This window comes from Schistocerca nitens, chromosome 8 (assembly GCF_023898315.1).
Source record: "Schistocerca nitens isolate TAMUIC-IGC-003100 chromosome 8, iqSchNite1.1, whole genome shotgun sequence".
NCBI classification, from domain to species: Eukaryota; Metazoa; Arthropoda; class Insecta; order Orthoptera; family Acrididae; genus Schistocerca; species Schistocerca nitens.
The window spans coordinates 622,649,631-622,667,087 of NC_064621.1; the positions used below are offsets into that span (position 1 = coordinate 622,649,631).

At 40.7% G+C, this 17,457-nt stretch overlaps 1 protein-coding gene across 4 annotated transcripts in view; it reads right to left on the reverse strand.

Moving 5' to 3' along the window:
* Positions 1 to 463: 463 nt before the first annotated feature.
* Positions 464 to 17,457, reverse strand: part of LOC126198661 (A-kinase anchor protein 17A-like) — a 133,588-nt gene continuing 116,594 nt past the window's right edge. For 2 of the 4 annotated variants that reach the window (XM_049935136.1, XM_049935140.1), the window contains exons 5-6: positions 17,184 to 17,418; positions 464 to 1,157 (exon numbers count right to left, since the gene is read on the reverse strand). In XM_049935136.1, the coding sequence (XP_049791093.1) occupies positions 610 to 1,157; positions 17,184 to 17,418 (783 nt within the window). In that variant the 3' untranslated portion in view covers positions 464 to 609. Of the gene's footprint in view, positions 1,158 to 17,183; positions 17,419 to 17,457 lie in introns of those variants that run through there. The other 2 variants (XM_049935138.1, XM_049935139.1) reach the window with 2 other exon arrangements.

Below are 17,457 nucleotides of genomic sequence, written 5' to 3' on the forward strand. Positions count from 1 at the left end.
AGATATGAGAAATTAGGGCTCATACAGAGGCATACACACAGTTGTTTTTCCCTCATTCTATTTACAAGTGTAACAAGAAAGGAAATGGAAAGGGTACTCTCTGCCATGCACCGTGAAATGGATTGCCGAGTATCGATGTAGATGTAATATATTAGTGTAGAAAGTAAAACTTCCACATCAAAGCAGTGTACAAAAGCAAATACTTGTTTGCAACCCACCCTTCACCAGCTTTGCCTTGAATGTGACTCTTGTAATAATGACCTGACTTTGATTTACTTATTTGTTTCTTGTGTATCTCCTTTTTCACATGCTTACAAAGGAACCTTTCAAACAAAATATTATTAATTCAGATAGACTCAGCATAAATTTTTTACGGTTCTGGTTTATCTGCCAAGCTGCAAAATATAGCAAAAAATAGGTCATCATATGTATGACATAAAGAATAATAAGAGTATTGCGGGACATTAACTTCATTTATTTTTACTAGTCTTTATACAGAAAGAATGAGGGTACAATATACAATATTATCTTGTTTGCTACAAGATCATAAAAATATTAATACAGACATTCAATCGAAGAATGTAAGAAACATCTTTATTCAATAAATTGTCATCTTTTGCTTTTCTTCTTGTGTTTTGTTTGTACTTCTAAATTTTTGTGATGGTTGTGAGATTTTTCATCACTCTCTTCATGCTTATGAGATGATAAATTACTTGAGACTGATGATGGGTGGTTACAGAGACTGGTACTGTCACGTGAACATTCTTCTCTAGACCCTGATCTCTTTCTCTTTCTTGAATGAGAGCTCAGTGAATTGTTAGGATCACCACTTTCCTCAGCAGATTTAGCTCTAGCTTTGGATGATTTCTTGAAGTATCTGCAATAGCCATCGTTGATGTCACCACAATGTGAAGTCTGTGTCTGGTGACTAAAATGCCTACCATGAAACTCTGGATTCCAATGTGGTGAAAAGAAATCATGGGTAGTATAACCACCTGGTACACATTGGAATGTAGGACTGTGATAGAAGTAGTTGTTGCAGCCAGTATAAATGTAATTGTCCACACGTTTGAAATAAGGCCGATGCTCCATTTGCCTGTGGGATCTGCGGTGCTTTGTCTTGGACTTGTGTTTATGTCGCTTATGCTTCTTCTTATCTACAACAAAAAAGCAGTTTTGCACAATAAAATATGCAGAACTTTTCTAATCACTATATGTAAACTCTTTATGATTGTAACTGCAGTCTGAAAATATTTATAATGCACATGTAAAAATTTGACCAACAAAAAGCAATAAGCATGACAGGAAGCCAGTATGACTTCTCTATGGAGGAACCTATCAAATATCAGGGCTCCTCATCAAACACAAGCATACACAAGACATGCTGCTTAGAAATATGTCTGTTATCAACATCACCAGAACTATTATGGCTTTTGGAGGGGGTTTGAATGTCAGTAGTTTAACACTTATTCAGTTGACGGTAAGCTGAGACATTGATTATGGAAGTAATTAACACAGTTCTGCAACAGGTTGACATATTAACAAAATTAACAAATGTCAATACGAATTGCCCATAGTCTATGTGGGAGCAAACAATGCACTATTGGTTGTAACACGTGAACCTCCTAATCACCAATATCAGAGGCCCCCTCTGCCAATTTTCCATTGAAAACATGTCAAATCCAGTAATTCAAACTGATTGCTTTAAATTTGCATGCAACTGGACACTTCTGAATTATGAGGACTCTTAGCCCATAATACAGACGAACTCTGATATCAGGGAATTTCCAAGAATATTATGGTGTTATCACGACTCACTTTCTTTTAAAATACTGTAGAAGGGTCAGATATGAAAGGAACATAAATCAAAAGCTGGAAAATGAATTAAACTTATTCAGATCCAAGTATAATGTAACAAACTGAAAAGCAGTTCTGTTGGAGCACAAATATAGTGAGTATACTTCTCTAAAACAAGAATGACAGGAAATGGGGAGCCAGGTGCCATATTCCACATCCTGCCTTCCTCACCAAAAATTGTAACATATTCATGCTCTTTTACCACAGAACATTCTAAATCCTTTTTTCTAGTCTCTCTTTGCAGTGAAGCCTTCATACTCAGCATCTACCTCTCACTACCACTGTCTTCATATGGGCAATTCCATGTCCGTTCAATGTAGCACTCAATTTAACCCACTCAGATTTCTTTCAAATTTGGTGCATTAAATGATACAGATGGGTGATTGAAAACAATCAGTTTGTAGAGGTACAGGACAATTATGAAGAAAGATACAGGTCTGCCACACCAGACACTTGTATTATCAAAAGTTGTGACATTCTCACAGAAGTGGATCCAGTGAAGCCAACTGCATCTGCGTCAGATCTGGTAAATATTAACAATTCAATTGGAGACTTGTGAAATGAGATGTAACCATTTTTATTGCCTTTTCATTGAAGCTACACTGTAAATGGTTCATAATACCACGACAATAATAAAAAGTATATTTTTGTTCAAAATTACTTATGAACCGTATTTTTTAATAATTTGTGTTTCGTACTTATGTGCTACCTTCAGCATTCTGATAGTGTGCCGCCGGCCGCTGTGTCCGAGTGATTCTAGGTGCTTCAGTCCGGAACTGTGCTGCTGCTACGGTTGCAGGTTCGAATCCTGCCTCGGGCATGGATGTGTGCGATGTCCTTAGGTCAGTTAGGTTTAAGTAGTTCTAAGTCTAGGGAACTGATGACCTCAGATGTTAAGCTTCATAGTGCTTAGAGTCATTTGAACCATTTGATAGTGTGCTGATGCTGTGACAATAAATTTTTGGTACAACGTCTTCAGTGTGCCATCTTGATATCTACCATGTTTATAGTAGCATAATGGAAATACACAAAATATGTTTTCAAAAAAATCTAGGGTGGGGTGTTCCGAGATATTTACGGTCAATGCTTAAGCTCAATGATCTTGAATGTGAAAATTTTTGAAAACCCACTATCTCCCACGTCAATGTAAAGCTCTACTCATTAGCTTTTCAATTATATCAGTTTCATAGTTGTATCTGGATTGGAACCAGAATTATAGTCAATTATGTTGAGACAGACCCATGTAAATTTCAAACTACACTCCTGGCAATGGAAAAAAGAACACATTGACACCGGTGTGTCAGACCCACCATACTTGCTCCGGACACTGCGAGAGGGCTGTACAAGCAATGATCACACGCATGGCACAGCGGACACACCAGGAACCGCGGTGTTGGCCGTCGAATGGCGCTAGCTGCGAAGCATTTGTGCACCGCCGCCGTCAGTGTCAGCCAGTTTGCCGTGGCATACGGAGCTCCATCGCAGTCTTTAACACTGGTAGCATGCCGCGACAGCGTGGACATGAACCGTATGTGCAGTTGACGGACTTTGAGCGAGGGCGTATAGTGGGCATGCGGGAGGCCGGGTGGACGTACCGCCGAATTGCTCAACACGTGGGGTGTGAGGTCTCCACAGTACATCAATGTTGTCGCCAGTGGTCGGCGGAAGGTGCACGTGCCCGTCGACCTGGGACCGGACCGCAGCGACGCACGGATGCACGCCAAGACCGTAGGATCCTACGCAGTGCCGTAGGGGACCGCACCGCTACTTCCCAGCAAATTAGGGACACTGTTGCTCCTGGGGTATCGGCGAGGACCATTCGCAACCGTCTCCATGAAGCTGGGCTACGGTCCCGCACACCGTTAGGCCGTCTTCCGCTCACGCCCCAACATCGTGCAGCCCGCCTCCAGTGGTGTCGCGACAGGCGTGAATGGAGGGACGAATGGAGACGTGTTGTCTTCAGCGATGAGAGTCGCTTCTGCCTTGGTGCCAATGATGGTCGTATGCGTGTTTGGCGCCGTGCAGGTGAGCGCCACAATCAGGACTGCATACGACCGAGGCACACAGGGCCAACACCCGGCATCATGGTGTGGGGAGCGATCTCCTACACTGGCCGTACACCACTGGTGATCGTCGAGGGGACACTGAATAGTGCACGGTACATCCAAACCGTCATCGAACCCATCGTTCTACCATTCCTAGACCAGCAAGGGAACTTGCTGTTCCAACAGGACAATGCACGTCCGCATGTATCCCGTGCCACCCAACGTGCTCTAGAAGGTGTAAGTCAACTACCCTGGCCAGCAAGATCTCCGGATCTGTCCCCCATTGAGCATGTTTGGGACTGGATGAAGCGTCGTCTCACGCGGTCTGCGTGTCCAGCATGAACGCTGGTCCAACTGAGGCGCCAGGTGGAAATGGCATGGCAAGCCGTTCCACAGGACTACATCCAGCATCTCTACGATCGTCTCCATGGGAGAATAGCAGCCTGCATTGCTGCGAAAGGTGGATATACACTGTACTAGTGCCGACATTGTGCATGCTCTGTTGCCTGTGTCTATGTGCCTGTGGTTCTGTCAGTGTGATCATGTGATGTATCTGACCCCAGGAATGTGTGAATAAAGTTTCCCCTTCCTGGGACAATGAATTCACGGTGTTCTTATTTCAATTTCCAGGAGTGTATTTCCAATTCTGCAGACTTTTAACTTTCTTCGCAACTATCACATATCTCTGCAAACTGGTAGTTTTCTATCTCCTATCTGAATCATTTAAAGAAATCTGAGATGGTGATGCTGAAAATGTTAGTTTTCTGCACTGATTTGACATGGAATTACCCTTATGTCTCTATCCCACTGTCTCTTTTTTCTCCCACTTGCACTTTCTCCTGTTTGTCCCTCCCACTGTCACTGTCTTAATCCCTTTCTCTCATTGCTCCCTACCACTGACCCCACCTCTGTCTTTGTCCCATTCTTTTCCTCTCCCATTCCCACTATCTCTTTCTCTGTTGTTTACCGCCTGAGGTCTTTCTATTCAACTGCCACTGCCTTCTCTCCACACGTATCCTTGGGAATAGATTGCTCAGGGTTTTGACCCCTAGACTGGAAAACAGTAACATGTGTATATAGTTGATGGTGGAAATTGGGCAAATTTCTTTGTGTTAAAGTTCACTGGTTTGGAGGGGCCCAGACTCTCCAAGCCTATGTATCGACTCCATTCACCTCTATGTAGACTTTCTTGGCATGTTAACAGATCTCTCTCTTGTTGGGTCTTCAGCCGGAAAAAAACTCATCTGCTCACAATTTTTCTTTGGTCCGTATGGCCCCCATAATCAGGTGAGAAAAGCTAAGACAGTCTCACTGATAACGGATTCAAACTGTGAATGGTGGAATCTCTGCAAGCAGCGAAAACATGAAAGCTTAGGTAATGTGCAAGTGCTTAAACATTGCTGAAGCCCCCTGGCGCAAGAAGAGTTGCAGCGCCTCCAGTGGTGAATACTGTTGAAAAACAATATATTGTTAGAAATCAATACTCATAGCTGGCCGATACAGATGCCGTTGTTTCTTCACATCTGATAAAACAAGATTCCAAGTTTTACTTAGCAGGTATCCATTATCAGAGTTAATGATATTCTCTCTTAGTCTGATTTTGACAGATTCTTTTGAAACACAATCCCTGTAATGTGAGGTGTTTGCAGCCACTTGTGTCTCATTGTACAGCATCTTATGTCCCTCTGTAAGCCACTGCCCAGCCATCACACATTTGTCAAGTTGTAATAATTGTGTATGGCTGCGATGTTCAACACATCTGTCATTGAGGGTATGAATATTTTGTTCACTGTATATTTTACCACATTCACATGGTATTTTGTGAACACCAGGCTTCCTCAAACCTAAATTGTCCTTCACAGAGCCAAGAAGTGCTATACTCTTAGCTGGCAGACGGAATAAACATCTGATTTCATGTTTCTTCAAAACCCTACCTATCTTGGCAGACATGTTCCCAGCATATGGAAAGAAAGCCACAATACTAAAAGTGTCTTCAGCTCGTTTAGGTAATGGTCCAAACTCAAATGCACGTCATATCTGTCTGTTTATATAGCCCTTATGATTAAACACACCCTTAAGATGTTGCAACTCTTGCGGTAAATTCTCAGCATCTAAGACAGCATATGCTCTTTTGACCAAGGTCCTTATGACCCCTGTACATTGAAACAGTGGATGACCGGTGGTAGCATGTAAATACCTATCGGTATATGTCGGTTTCCTATAAACTCTATGTCCAAGAACACCGTCATCTTTTTTTATAACCGAAAAGGGTAACTCCCCCTTCTTTTCAATGTCCATTGTGAATCTGATTTTAGAATGAAGACAAACTGGTGCAATAACAAGTACGAAGAATCTATTGCATGTGGCCAAACAAGAAACATATCGTCAGCATACCTCAAAAAACAAGTGGGCTTCAATTTTTAACGATGTATTGGTTTTCAATAGTATTCACTACTGGAGGCACTGCAACTCTTCTTGCATCAGGGGGCAGCATAAATGTGCGAGTGCTTGCATGTTACCTCAGCACATGCTCTTTCGTATTTTCGCTGCATATAAAGGTTTCGTTGTTCACAGTTTGAATCAGTTATCGGCAAGAGCAGCTTAGCTTTTCTCACCTGACGATGGTCACCAGCTGGACCATAGAAATATTGTGTGCAGATGACAGTATGATCCAGCTGAACACCCGACAATCTCAACTGCCACTGTGTCTCACTAATTACCACCACCTATTCTCTCATTGGCTCTCACAGCTATTCTCTTAATTCACCTTTCCATTTCTCTGCCACTATCTCCCTCACACCGTAACTGTCTCCCCTTGCTTTCCCTCCCACTGGCACTGTCTCTTCTGTCTTTCACAGTCAATGACTCTCTGCTGGTCTCTTTCAGCACAAAAAACATGAATATGTTCACATGCCAAAATTTTTGGTAAGGAAGATAGATCAGGATTCAGGCAGCTGGTTTCCCACTTTTCTGTTGAAGTCTTTTAAAGAGGAACATATTCGGTTTTTTTGTGCTCCAAAAGGAGCTTATTTCAGCTGGTTCCCTTCTTTTCCCTGTTAGGGTAGGATGTGCTGCTTATATAAAATTAATTCTGTACAGCAATAACGTTTTGACAGTTTGCTTATACTTCGACACATTTACATACAAACAACATAAAAACAATAAATAAGTACCTCTAATATAATGTTAAAACAAATCATCTCCCATTCAATGAAAGCTCACTTTACTGGGCAACATTTTAGATTACACTGACAGTATACCAAAAAAATGTTGTGTTCAATTTTCAAGAACAATGGATTTTGAGTGACAAAATAATTTTTACGGTACCAGGTGGCACCATTAAATGTTTCCTGGTTAAGACAGCCTGTATACAGGTGTAGAGCCCCTTATAAAGAGTCAGCACACTATAAATTTTTATTGGTGAAAAAATGGCAATTAAAACATAGTTTGGTAACCTCAGAACCTTTGCAATGACTTCAGAACCCTTGCCATGTGTCCACTATGTCAGTTAAAACTACATTTATGCCTCATACCTGGTAACCTATTTTGACGATTTGGCATGAACAGAAGTGACAGAAGTGGTCACCCCCCCCCCCCCCCCCCACAACTGATACTTTTGTATCCAAAAATCATGGTTTTTTTAGCGTATCTTGATAATGGATAAAGAATTTTGCAAATGGAAAAATGTTTCTAGAGAATGTACAGTTAAAATCTGAGTAATTTTCTATGCTTAGTTATTTAGATAATTGCAACCCATGGTGCAAAAATGACTAAAAACTGGTTTTTGCTATTTTGTGCATAAGTATGGTATCTTTGAACAAACAGACAACAATACTGAAAAAAAGTTTCAAAGTTTTCTGAGAACTTCATCTTAAATACATGTGAAGGTATGGTACCATCACACAGCAATATATTTAACATCAGTTATTAGTTTACATGGCAAAGTTATGGATCTGCAACACAGTAATAAGTGTGTATTACGGCTACCTCTGGTTTGGCTGAGGTCAGAGGTATGAAACAGTCTGTGATAGCTAACAATGTTTTTCAGGGGACAGTAATTGCTGTCGCTTGCACGATAACAGTTTGAGAGTTGAGTTGAGGCAGTGCACTAGCCGGCACTGTTAGGCTGTTATGCTGATGATTTCTTCAAATGCTTACTCGTACAGTGGTTGGTTGCTGTAAGTTTCTGTGTGAGTGCAATTGGCAACATATGGTGGCATGTTGAATGTGACTTAGCCGTGTGTAATTAAAAGTGTTCATGAAACTTCCTGGCAGATTAAAACTGTGTGCCCGACCGAGACTCGAACTCGGGACCTTTGCCTTTCGCGGGCAAGCGCTCTACCATCTGAGCTACCGAAGCACGACTCACGCCCGGTACCCACAGCTTTACTTCTGCCATTATCTCGTCTCCTACCTTCCAAACTTTACAGAAGCTCTCCTGCGAACCTTCCAGAACTAGCACTCCTGAAAGAAAGGATATAGCGGAGACATGGCTTAGCCACAGCCTGGGGGATGTTTCCAGAATGAGATTTTCACTCTGCAGCAGAGTGTGCGCTAATATGAAACTTCCTGGCAGATTAAAACTGTGTGCCCGACTGAGACTCGAACTCGGGACCTTTGCCTTTCGCGGGCAAGCGCTCTACCATCTGAGCTACCGAAGCACGACTCATGCCCGGTACCCACAGCTTTACTTCTGCCAGTATCTCGTCTCCTACCTTCCAAACTTTACAGAAGCTCTCCTGCGAACCTTGCAGAACTAGCACTCCTGAAAGAAAGGATATAGCGGAGACATGGCTTAGCCACAGCCTGGGGGATGTTTCCAGAATGAGATTTTCACTCTGCAGCGGAGTGTGCGCTGATATGAAACTTCCTGGCAGATTAAAACTGTGTGCCCGACTGAGACTCGAACTCGGGACCTTTGCCTTTCGCGGGCAAGCGCTCTACCATCTGAGCTACCGAAGCACGACTCATGCCCGGTACCCACAGCTTTACTTCTGCCAGTATCTCGTCTCCTACCTTCCAAACTTTACAGAAGCTCTCCTGCGAACCTTGCAGAACTAGCACTCCTGAAAGAAAGGATATAGCGGAGACATGGCTTAGCCACAGCCTGGGGGATGTTTCCAGAATGAGATTTTCACTCTGCAGCGGAGTGTGCGCTGATATGAAACTTCCAGGCAGATTAAAACTGTGTGCCCGACCGAGACTCGAACTCGGGACCTTTGCCTTTCGCGGGCAAGCGCTCTACCATCTGAGTTACCGAAGCACGACTCACGCCCGGTACCCACAGCTTTACTTCTGCCAGTATCTCGTCTCCTACCTTCCAAACTTTACAGAAGCTCTCCTGCGAACCTTCCAGAACTAGCACTCCTGAAAGAAAGGATATAGCGGAGACATGGCTTAGCCACAGCCTGGGGGATGTTTCCAGAATGAGATTTTCACTCTGCAGCGGAGTGTGCGCTGATATGAAACTTCCAGGCAGATTAAAACTGTGTGCCCGAGCGAGACTCGAACTCGGGACCTTTGCCTTTCGCGGGCAAGCGCTCTACCATCTGAGTTACCGAAGCACGACTCACGCCCGGTACCCACAGCTTTACTTCTGCCAGTATCTCGTCTCCTACCTTCCAAACTTTACAGAAGCTCTCCTGCGAACCTTGCAGAACTAGCACTCCTGAAAGAAAGGATATAGCGGAGACATGGCTTAGCCACAGCCTGGGGGATGTTTCCAGAATGAGATTTTCACTCTGCAGCGGAGTGTGCGCTGATATGAAACTTCCTGGCAGATTAAAACTGTGTGCCCGACCGAGACTTGAACTCGGGACCTTTGCCTTTCGCGGGCAAGCGCTCTACCATCTGAGCTACCGAAGCACGACTCACGCCCGGTACCCACAGCTTTACTTCTGCCAGTATCTCGTCTCCTACCTTCCAAACTTTACAGAAGCTCTCCTGCGAACCTTGCAGAACTAGCACTCCTGAAAGAAAGGATATAGCGGAGACATGGCTTAGCCACAGCCTGGGAGTACCGGGCGTGAGTCGTGCTTCGGTAGCTCAGATGGTAGAGCGCTTGCCCGCGAAAGGCAAAGGTCCCGAGTTCGAGTCTCGGTCGGGCACACAGTTTTAATCTGCCAGGAAGTTTCATATCAGCGCACACTCCGCTGCAGAGTGAAAATCTCATTCTGGAAAAGTGTTCATAATTCTAGAGAATCTGTAATAAAACATAGAGTTAATGATCTCTTAACAATCATTGTTCTCAATCGATTCAATCATCAGTAGTTCCCCTAAAGAATCAGCTCTTCCAGTCAGATAGTTATTAAATTCACAGAGAAATCTGAACAAGAAATCATCATAATATAACAGTCCAGACATGTTACATACGGAAATCAGTGACAAGGACGTCGAATCTGAACAATCTTCGAATCCAGAGTATGATGTCTAGTGTCAACATACTGTGAGTGAAGTTGGTATTTTCAACAGTGTCTTGATTTTTCAAGCAACATTGGATAGTGAAAGGAATATAAACAATGAACAATTAAGCTGATAATAATGTGCATGCACAGTATAGATATGAATAACAATAGCTAGTCAAACTGAAAATAGTGACATAATTAACAGAGAGGACAGTACTGATCAGGATGGTGTTTCCACAGACATCATTAATGAATTAGAAACCAGTAACAGAATTCAAAGTACAAACGCAGTAGCAGAAAATGAAAGTTCAAATCTGGATGTAAATGCTGAATCAAATGAGGCTGCAAAGACAACAATCGGACTGGTGCTGTAGGAAGGGAGGATGCATTAATGCAGCTCTTACAAATGAAATTCACTGATTTAAATAAAAGATCTGATGATCAGGAGCAAAATTTAAATAAAAATCTTGACAACCAGGAGTAATATTTAAATAAAAATCTTGACAACCAGGAGTAATATTTAAATAAAAAGCCTTATGAGAATAACAAAAAGTTAGATGACATTAAGAGGGATACAAGTGCAGAGAATCAAATATTGAGAGAGGATTTGAACAAATAACTTAATTAAAATACTCAAAAGTTGGATGTAATGTTAGATGAAAAGGTAGTAAATATTTGTATGACTTGCAAGATTTATTCACAGATTTGAAACACAAGATTACATGAATGAAGAAAATCAAATATACTGATGACATTCAGGAGAGTGAGCAACAAGACGAAGATAAAGAATCTGGAGTGGTTGAAGTTCATTCTCAACTAATCTTACACCAACAAGAAATTTATCAGTCTACTGAAATGAGTGCAGTAATTCATTATCCTATTGTTGGCATGCAAAGGTCATGTGATGATAGTAGTGTAGAAGACAAGGTGATTTTTGATTTATGACGACATTCTACACAGTTTAAAAGTAACGCTAATGACCAGTATCTATTTATCAAGGCCAATGTGACAATGGTTGGAAGTTCACATGTGAAGATATTTATTGGTTGAGCAAGGGAGTTACTATGGTAAATGTTATTTCAACATGATGAAAAATGGTTTTGCTATTAACGGATAGTTTAAAGTTTTACACTTGTGAAATCTGAGTAACACAGATATAACTGACTTTTGTGCACAGAAAATGTACATTGGGGACTACATAGCATGAAAGTTAGGCATGGAAGATATTCTGGCATCAGTACAGTTCAGAATAGCATGCTCAAGTGAATATTTGTCCAAGGATTGACATAGCTATATACATAATTTATTAAACCACAGCCAGCATGCAAAGACTTGTGATCAGAACTTTACTACAGATCAGAAGAAGAATTTAAAGTGGAACAGTAGATCAAAAAAACAGAGCAAGAAGGAGAAAATAAGAGACTTGTATGCTCACATTGTGAAGAAGAAAAAGAGACAAAAAAAGATCAGAAAGGGAAGAGTGCAAAATTTCAAATTTACTTTCGAATGATAACAAATGGACATGACATTCAAAACTCTGACTTTTGTGGGATTGTGTTAATGTTTTTATAGATAAGTGTATAGATAAGTGTGTGTGTATTTAAAGTTACTTTCTTGAAAATTTTTAACCAATTTTTGCATGCGACTTTGCTTTATGATGCAGCGGCACAAGTTTTGTTTTGGAGTGATTCTGCCACATGTTTTCTTTCTGTGTTCATGAGGTACTGGCCAGCCATGCTACATCATCATCATGTCAGGCTGTGCAATCAAGTGACTTATGGAAGGTGACCAACGTTACAGCATGTGATGTCATCAGTTCACAAGATTTCCAAGGAGTGACACACCGAGACATGTAGCCCATGACCACGATCACCGCTGCGTGCAGCTAGCTGTCAGTTCCCTTATAAGTTTCAGTGTGAATGTGATCAGTAACATATGGTGGCACATGAAATGTAGCTTAGCTGCATGTAATTAAAAGTGTGAATAATTCTTGCATATCAGTAATAAAACCCACAGTTTGTGATCTCATAACAATCATTGTTCTCAATCAAATATATCATCATCTGCTTCCCTAACGATAACCACTTGCAGCCAGTTAATTATTAAATTCATGGAGAAAGCTGACCAAGAAATCATTTTAATATAACAGCCCAGACATGCTGTAAACATCTGGTAAAAATTTTGATGGTCTGTCGCAAACAGAAAATTGGTACTTTTGGTAATCAAAAAGCATGGTTTTTCGAGGTTTTCTCATGAACTGCCCATGAATAAATGGTGCTTTTATAAGCTGCCTACAGCCCATCCTAGATCACACATCATGCAAAAGAACCAACTAATTTCATCAATTTGCCTGGTCTGTGGGCTGGAGGAAGTTTGTAATGTTTATATTTTGGCCCTGAACTGTAGGACAGTTACAGTATGCCTGTTCTTCCGATAATTGTGCTGCAAAGTGACTCATTGCTCATCTTTGGACTGTGTAAAATGCTGCCGATAAAAAGATATACTTCAAAGAATTATGGTTGTCAGAAAATTTATGTGAGATCAGATGATGATGACTGAGACCTGTAAATGAATGTTCAGCTACACAACATGGATACAATAGCAGATCAAATATTTGCAGGCATGAGAATAATATGGAGATGGTGTGTATGACAGGAGATCATACCACTTCAATTTTGCTGGACTGAATATTTAAAGAGGGGGTTAGATATGCAGGCAGTGGAAGTCAGTTCTCTTCACAGACAAGCCATGCCCTTGTATAAAACATTTTTGGTTTACTTGCTGTGTCAAATTTTGATAAAATCTCAACCTTTCAATGAAGCCAATAGAGGATTTTTATTGAAAGCCGGAGATTTTAGCCAGATTTGACATGAAAAGTCATGAGTATGTTTTATATAAGAATATTGTTGCGAGGAATTTCGATCACATATCAAACATATCCTGTTTTCAGGATCCAATGATCTAAGAGAGACTGGGGTATATACAATTTCAAAAATACTCTAAAGACATAACCTAAAAACATAAATATTTGTGTATGAAATAATAGTGGCCAATAAAGGCAATGATCCATATTGCTGTGCTATGGACAGAATAGGAGCCCCATACGTGGCAAGCCCATAAGAACTGAATTTAATATGCTCAAAGAGTGTCATATTGTTTTAAGCATTGTACTGTAGTAAGTCAAATAAGAGCGTGCAATGAACTAAAAAAAAAGATGGGAATTTAAGGAGATGGGACCTGGATAAACTGACTAAACCAGAGGTTGTACAGAGTTTCAGGGAGAGCATAAGGGAACAATTGACAGGAATGGGGGAAAGAAATACAATAGAAGAAGAATGGGTAGCTTTGAGGGATGAAGTAGTGAAGGCAGCAGAGGATCAGGTAGGTAAAAAGACAAGGGCTAGTAGAAATCCTTGGGTAACAGAAGAAATATTGAATTTAATTGATGAAAGGAGAAAATATAAAAATGCAGTAAATGAAGCAGGCAAAAAGGAATAAAAAACGTCTCAAAAATGAGATCGACAGAAAGTGCAAAATGGTTAAGCAGGGATGGCTAGAGGACAAATGTAAGGACGTAGAGGCTTATCTCACTAGGGGTAAGATAGATACTGCCTACAGGAAAATTAAAGAGACCTTTGGAGAAAAAAGGACCACTTACATGAATATCAAGGGCTCAGATGGAAACCCAGTTCTAAGCAAAGAAGGGAAAGCAGAAAGGTGGAAGGAGTATATAGAGGGTCTATGCAAGGGCGATGTATTTGAGGACAATATTATGGAAATGGAAGAGGATGTAGATGAAGATGAAATGGGAGATACGATACTGCGTGAAAAGTTTGACAGAGCACTGAAAGACCTGAGTCGAAACAAGGCCCCGGGAGTAGATAACATTCCATTAGAACTACTGACAGCCTTGGGAGAGCCAGTCCTGACAAAACTCTACCATCTGGTGAGCAAGATGTATGAGACAGGCAAAATACCCTCAGACCTCAAGAAGAATATAATAATTCCAATCCCAAAGAAAGCAGGTGTTGACAGATGTGAAAATTACCGAACTATCAGTTTAATAAGTCACGCCTGCAAAATACTAACGCAAATTCTTTACAGACGAATGGAAAAACTAGTAGAAGCCGACCTCGGGGAAGATCAGTATGGATTCTGTAGAAATATTGGAACACGTGAGGCATTACTGACCCTATGACTTATCTTGGAAGCTAGATTAAGGAAAGGCAAACCTACGTTTCTAGCATTTGCAGACTTAGAGAAAGCTTTTGACAATGTTGACTGGAATGCTCTCTTTCAGATTCTGAAGGTGGCAGGGGTAAAATACAGGGAACGAAGGGCTATTTACAATTTGTACAGAAACCAAATGGCAGTTACAAGAGTTGAGGGGCATGAAAGGGAAGCAGTGTTTGGGAAGGGAGTGAGACAAGGTTGTAGCCTGTCCCCGATGTTATTCAATCTGTATATTGAGCATGCAGTAAAGGAAACAAAAGAAAAATTCGGAGTAGGTATTAAAGTCCATGGAGAAGAAATAAAAACGTTGAGGTTCGCCGATGACATTGTAATTCTGTCAGAGACAGCAAAGGACTTGGAAGAGCAGTTGAACGGAATGGACAGTGTCTTGAAAGGAGGATATAAGATGAACATCAACAAAAGCAAAACGAGGATAATGGAATGTAGTCGAATTAAGTCGGGTGATGCTGAGGGAATTAGATTATGAAATGAGACACTTAAAGTAGTAAAGGAGTTTTGCTATTTGGGGAGCAAAATAACTGATGATGGTCGAAGTAGAGAGGATATAAAATGTAGACTGCCAATGGCAAGGAAAGCGTTTCTGAAGAAGAGAAATTTGTTAACATCGAGTATAGATTTAAGTGTCAGGAAGTCATTTCTGAAAGTATTTGTATGGAGTGTAGCCATGTATGGAAGTGAACCATGGACGATAAATAGTTTGGAAAGGAAGAGAATAGAAGCTTTCGAAATGTGGTGCTACAGAAGAATGCTAAAGATTAGGTGGGTAGATCACGTAACTAATGAGGAGGTATTGAATAGGATTGGGGAGAGGAGAAGTTTGTGGCACAACTTGACTAGAAGAAGGGATCGATTGGTAGGACATGTTCTGATGCATCAAGGGATCACCAATTTAGCATTGGAGGGCAGCGTGGAGGGTAAAAATCGTAGAGGGAGACCAAGAGATGAATACACCAAGCAGATTCAGAAGGATGTAGTTTGCAGTAGGTACTGGGAGATGAAGAAGCTTGCGCAGGATAGAGTAGCATTGAGAGCTGCATCAAACTAGTCTCAGGACTGAAGACCACAACACCAACACATCAACTAAATTTCTGTGAGGTCTAATTGTGGGTCAGTACGAAGCTGGGAGATCCTTGTGAATAGCTGCTGAAATGTGTTGCACATGATTTATTGGTTGGGTATTAATGATGGCACTGTGGACCATGGAATATATATATATATATATGCTGACTGCATGGTTTACTAGTGGCAGCAGCCTACAGGAGCACTTCTGGACAGCTACACAAATTAGAATCATAAGTGCCGAATCTAGAGTGACAACCAGGTGCATTAGGAATCATTTTCTGGAGGTTGAGCTAGTACTTTAAGCCACACTTACTATCAATCTTCATAACTTTGCAACCTGTCTTTGACACTGTAACAAAACAGTTAACTGGAGAGACAAATTGCACAAAATTGTTTTCACGAATGAGAGCAGATTCTGTAGATTCATCACTGAAGCTAATTCACAAGCACAGCTTAAATCAGGGAAATGGTAAATGCTGGAGTATATCAAAACCAACACTAAGAATCATGGTGTGGGAAGCCGTAGCCTTGAGTGAGTATCACCTCTGGTATTCGCCGAGATGGCACCAAAGACTCCAGGCTACATCCAGATTGCCATCCATCTAATTCTGTTGCCACTCTCACAATGTTGTGGCAATGTGCTTCTCTATCAGTATAATGTCTGTACATACATTTCTAACATTTCTTTAAGGTGTTCAGCAATTCCACTGGCCAGAATGACCATCTGATTTGTTCTCTATTGAGCTTATGAAGGATAAATATGGGACATTGTGCAAAGGCATCTGCATCAGTATGAATTATTGGTAATATATCTTGACCAAATGAAATAACAGGTAGAAGCTACAAGGAACACTATCATCTAACATGACATTCAGCACCTGTATTCATGATTCAGGAAGGAAGACAGGTGAGACTATATGAGATACTGAAATTTTTAGCCAAAATTATCTACCTATTACTGTATAACTCTATGATTACAATCATATACACTGTATAACATGTGTAATACCTGAATGAACTTCAGGTGTAATAATTTAGCAGTATTATAGAGCAGATAGCTTCGCAGAAAAAAATAGTGTACTTAAATTCTGATGTTGCTTCAATAGTCATAAGTTTGCAATTCTTGCATGTATCTCTAGCTGATAGTAGATGCAAGGCCAAAACTATAAGTGCAGCATTAAAATGTTCATTACTAAAATTTTTTTTAATATTCAATAATATAAAATTAATATTATTTTAATATTCAGTCATATAAAGTAACAAAGCAAGGTGAATGTTAATGTTAATCATTTATTCTGTTATGCATGACTATTTATCACTATTTTGTATAAGTATAGCACTTATATAGACTCGAGTAAATGTCACTCATTTCTAACAAATCTTCTATGAAGTTGCAATTTTCACAAACAGTTGTGTAGATCTTAGTCTCCTGTATTCTGTGTGTACATATATGGGTACAGAACTACATCAAATTCAACTGTTATCATAAAATCACAAAAACCAAATAAACATATGGTGAAATTTAACTGAAATTAAACAGAACCAAATAAACACAACTTACGTTTTTTCTTGTGACAGAGAGGAGAACCAGAGTTACTGCTCTGTGGTGACCTTTCTGGAGTCTGTTTACTACTAGAGGGGATACTGTAATGGGATTGATTTTGCTTATCACATGCTGGTGTTGTACATTCAGTCTCTTCTGCCTTCACGTGCAGTTTTTGTAGTCGCTTGTATTTCTTTATTAACCTTTCACGCAGTTCCCTTTCTATCTTTTCTGCTCTCTCTTCTTGGGTCTGCTGGGAATAAGATTGAATTACTCAAGGAAGAGAACAATG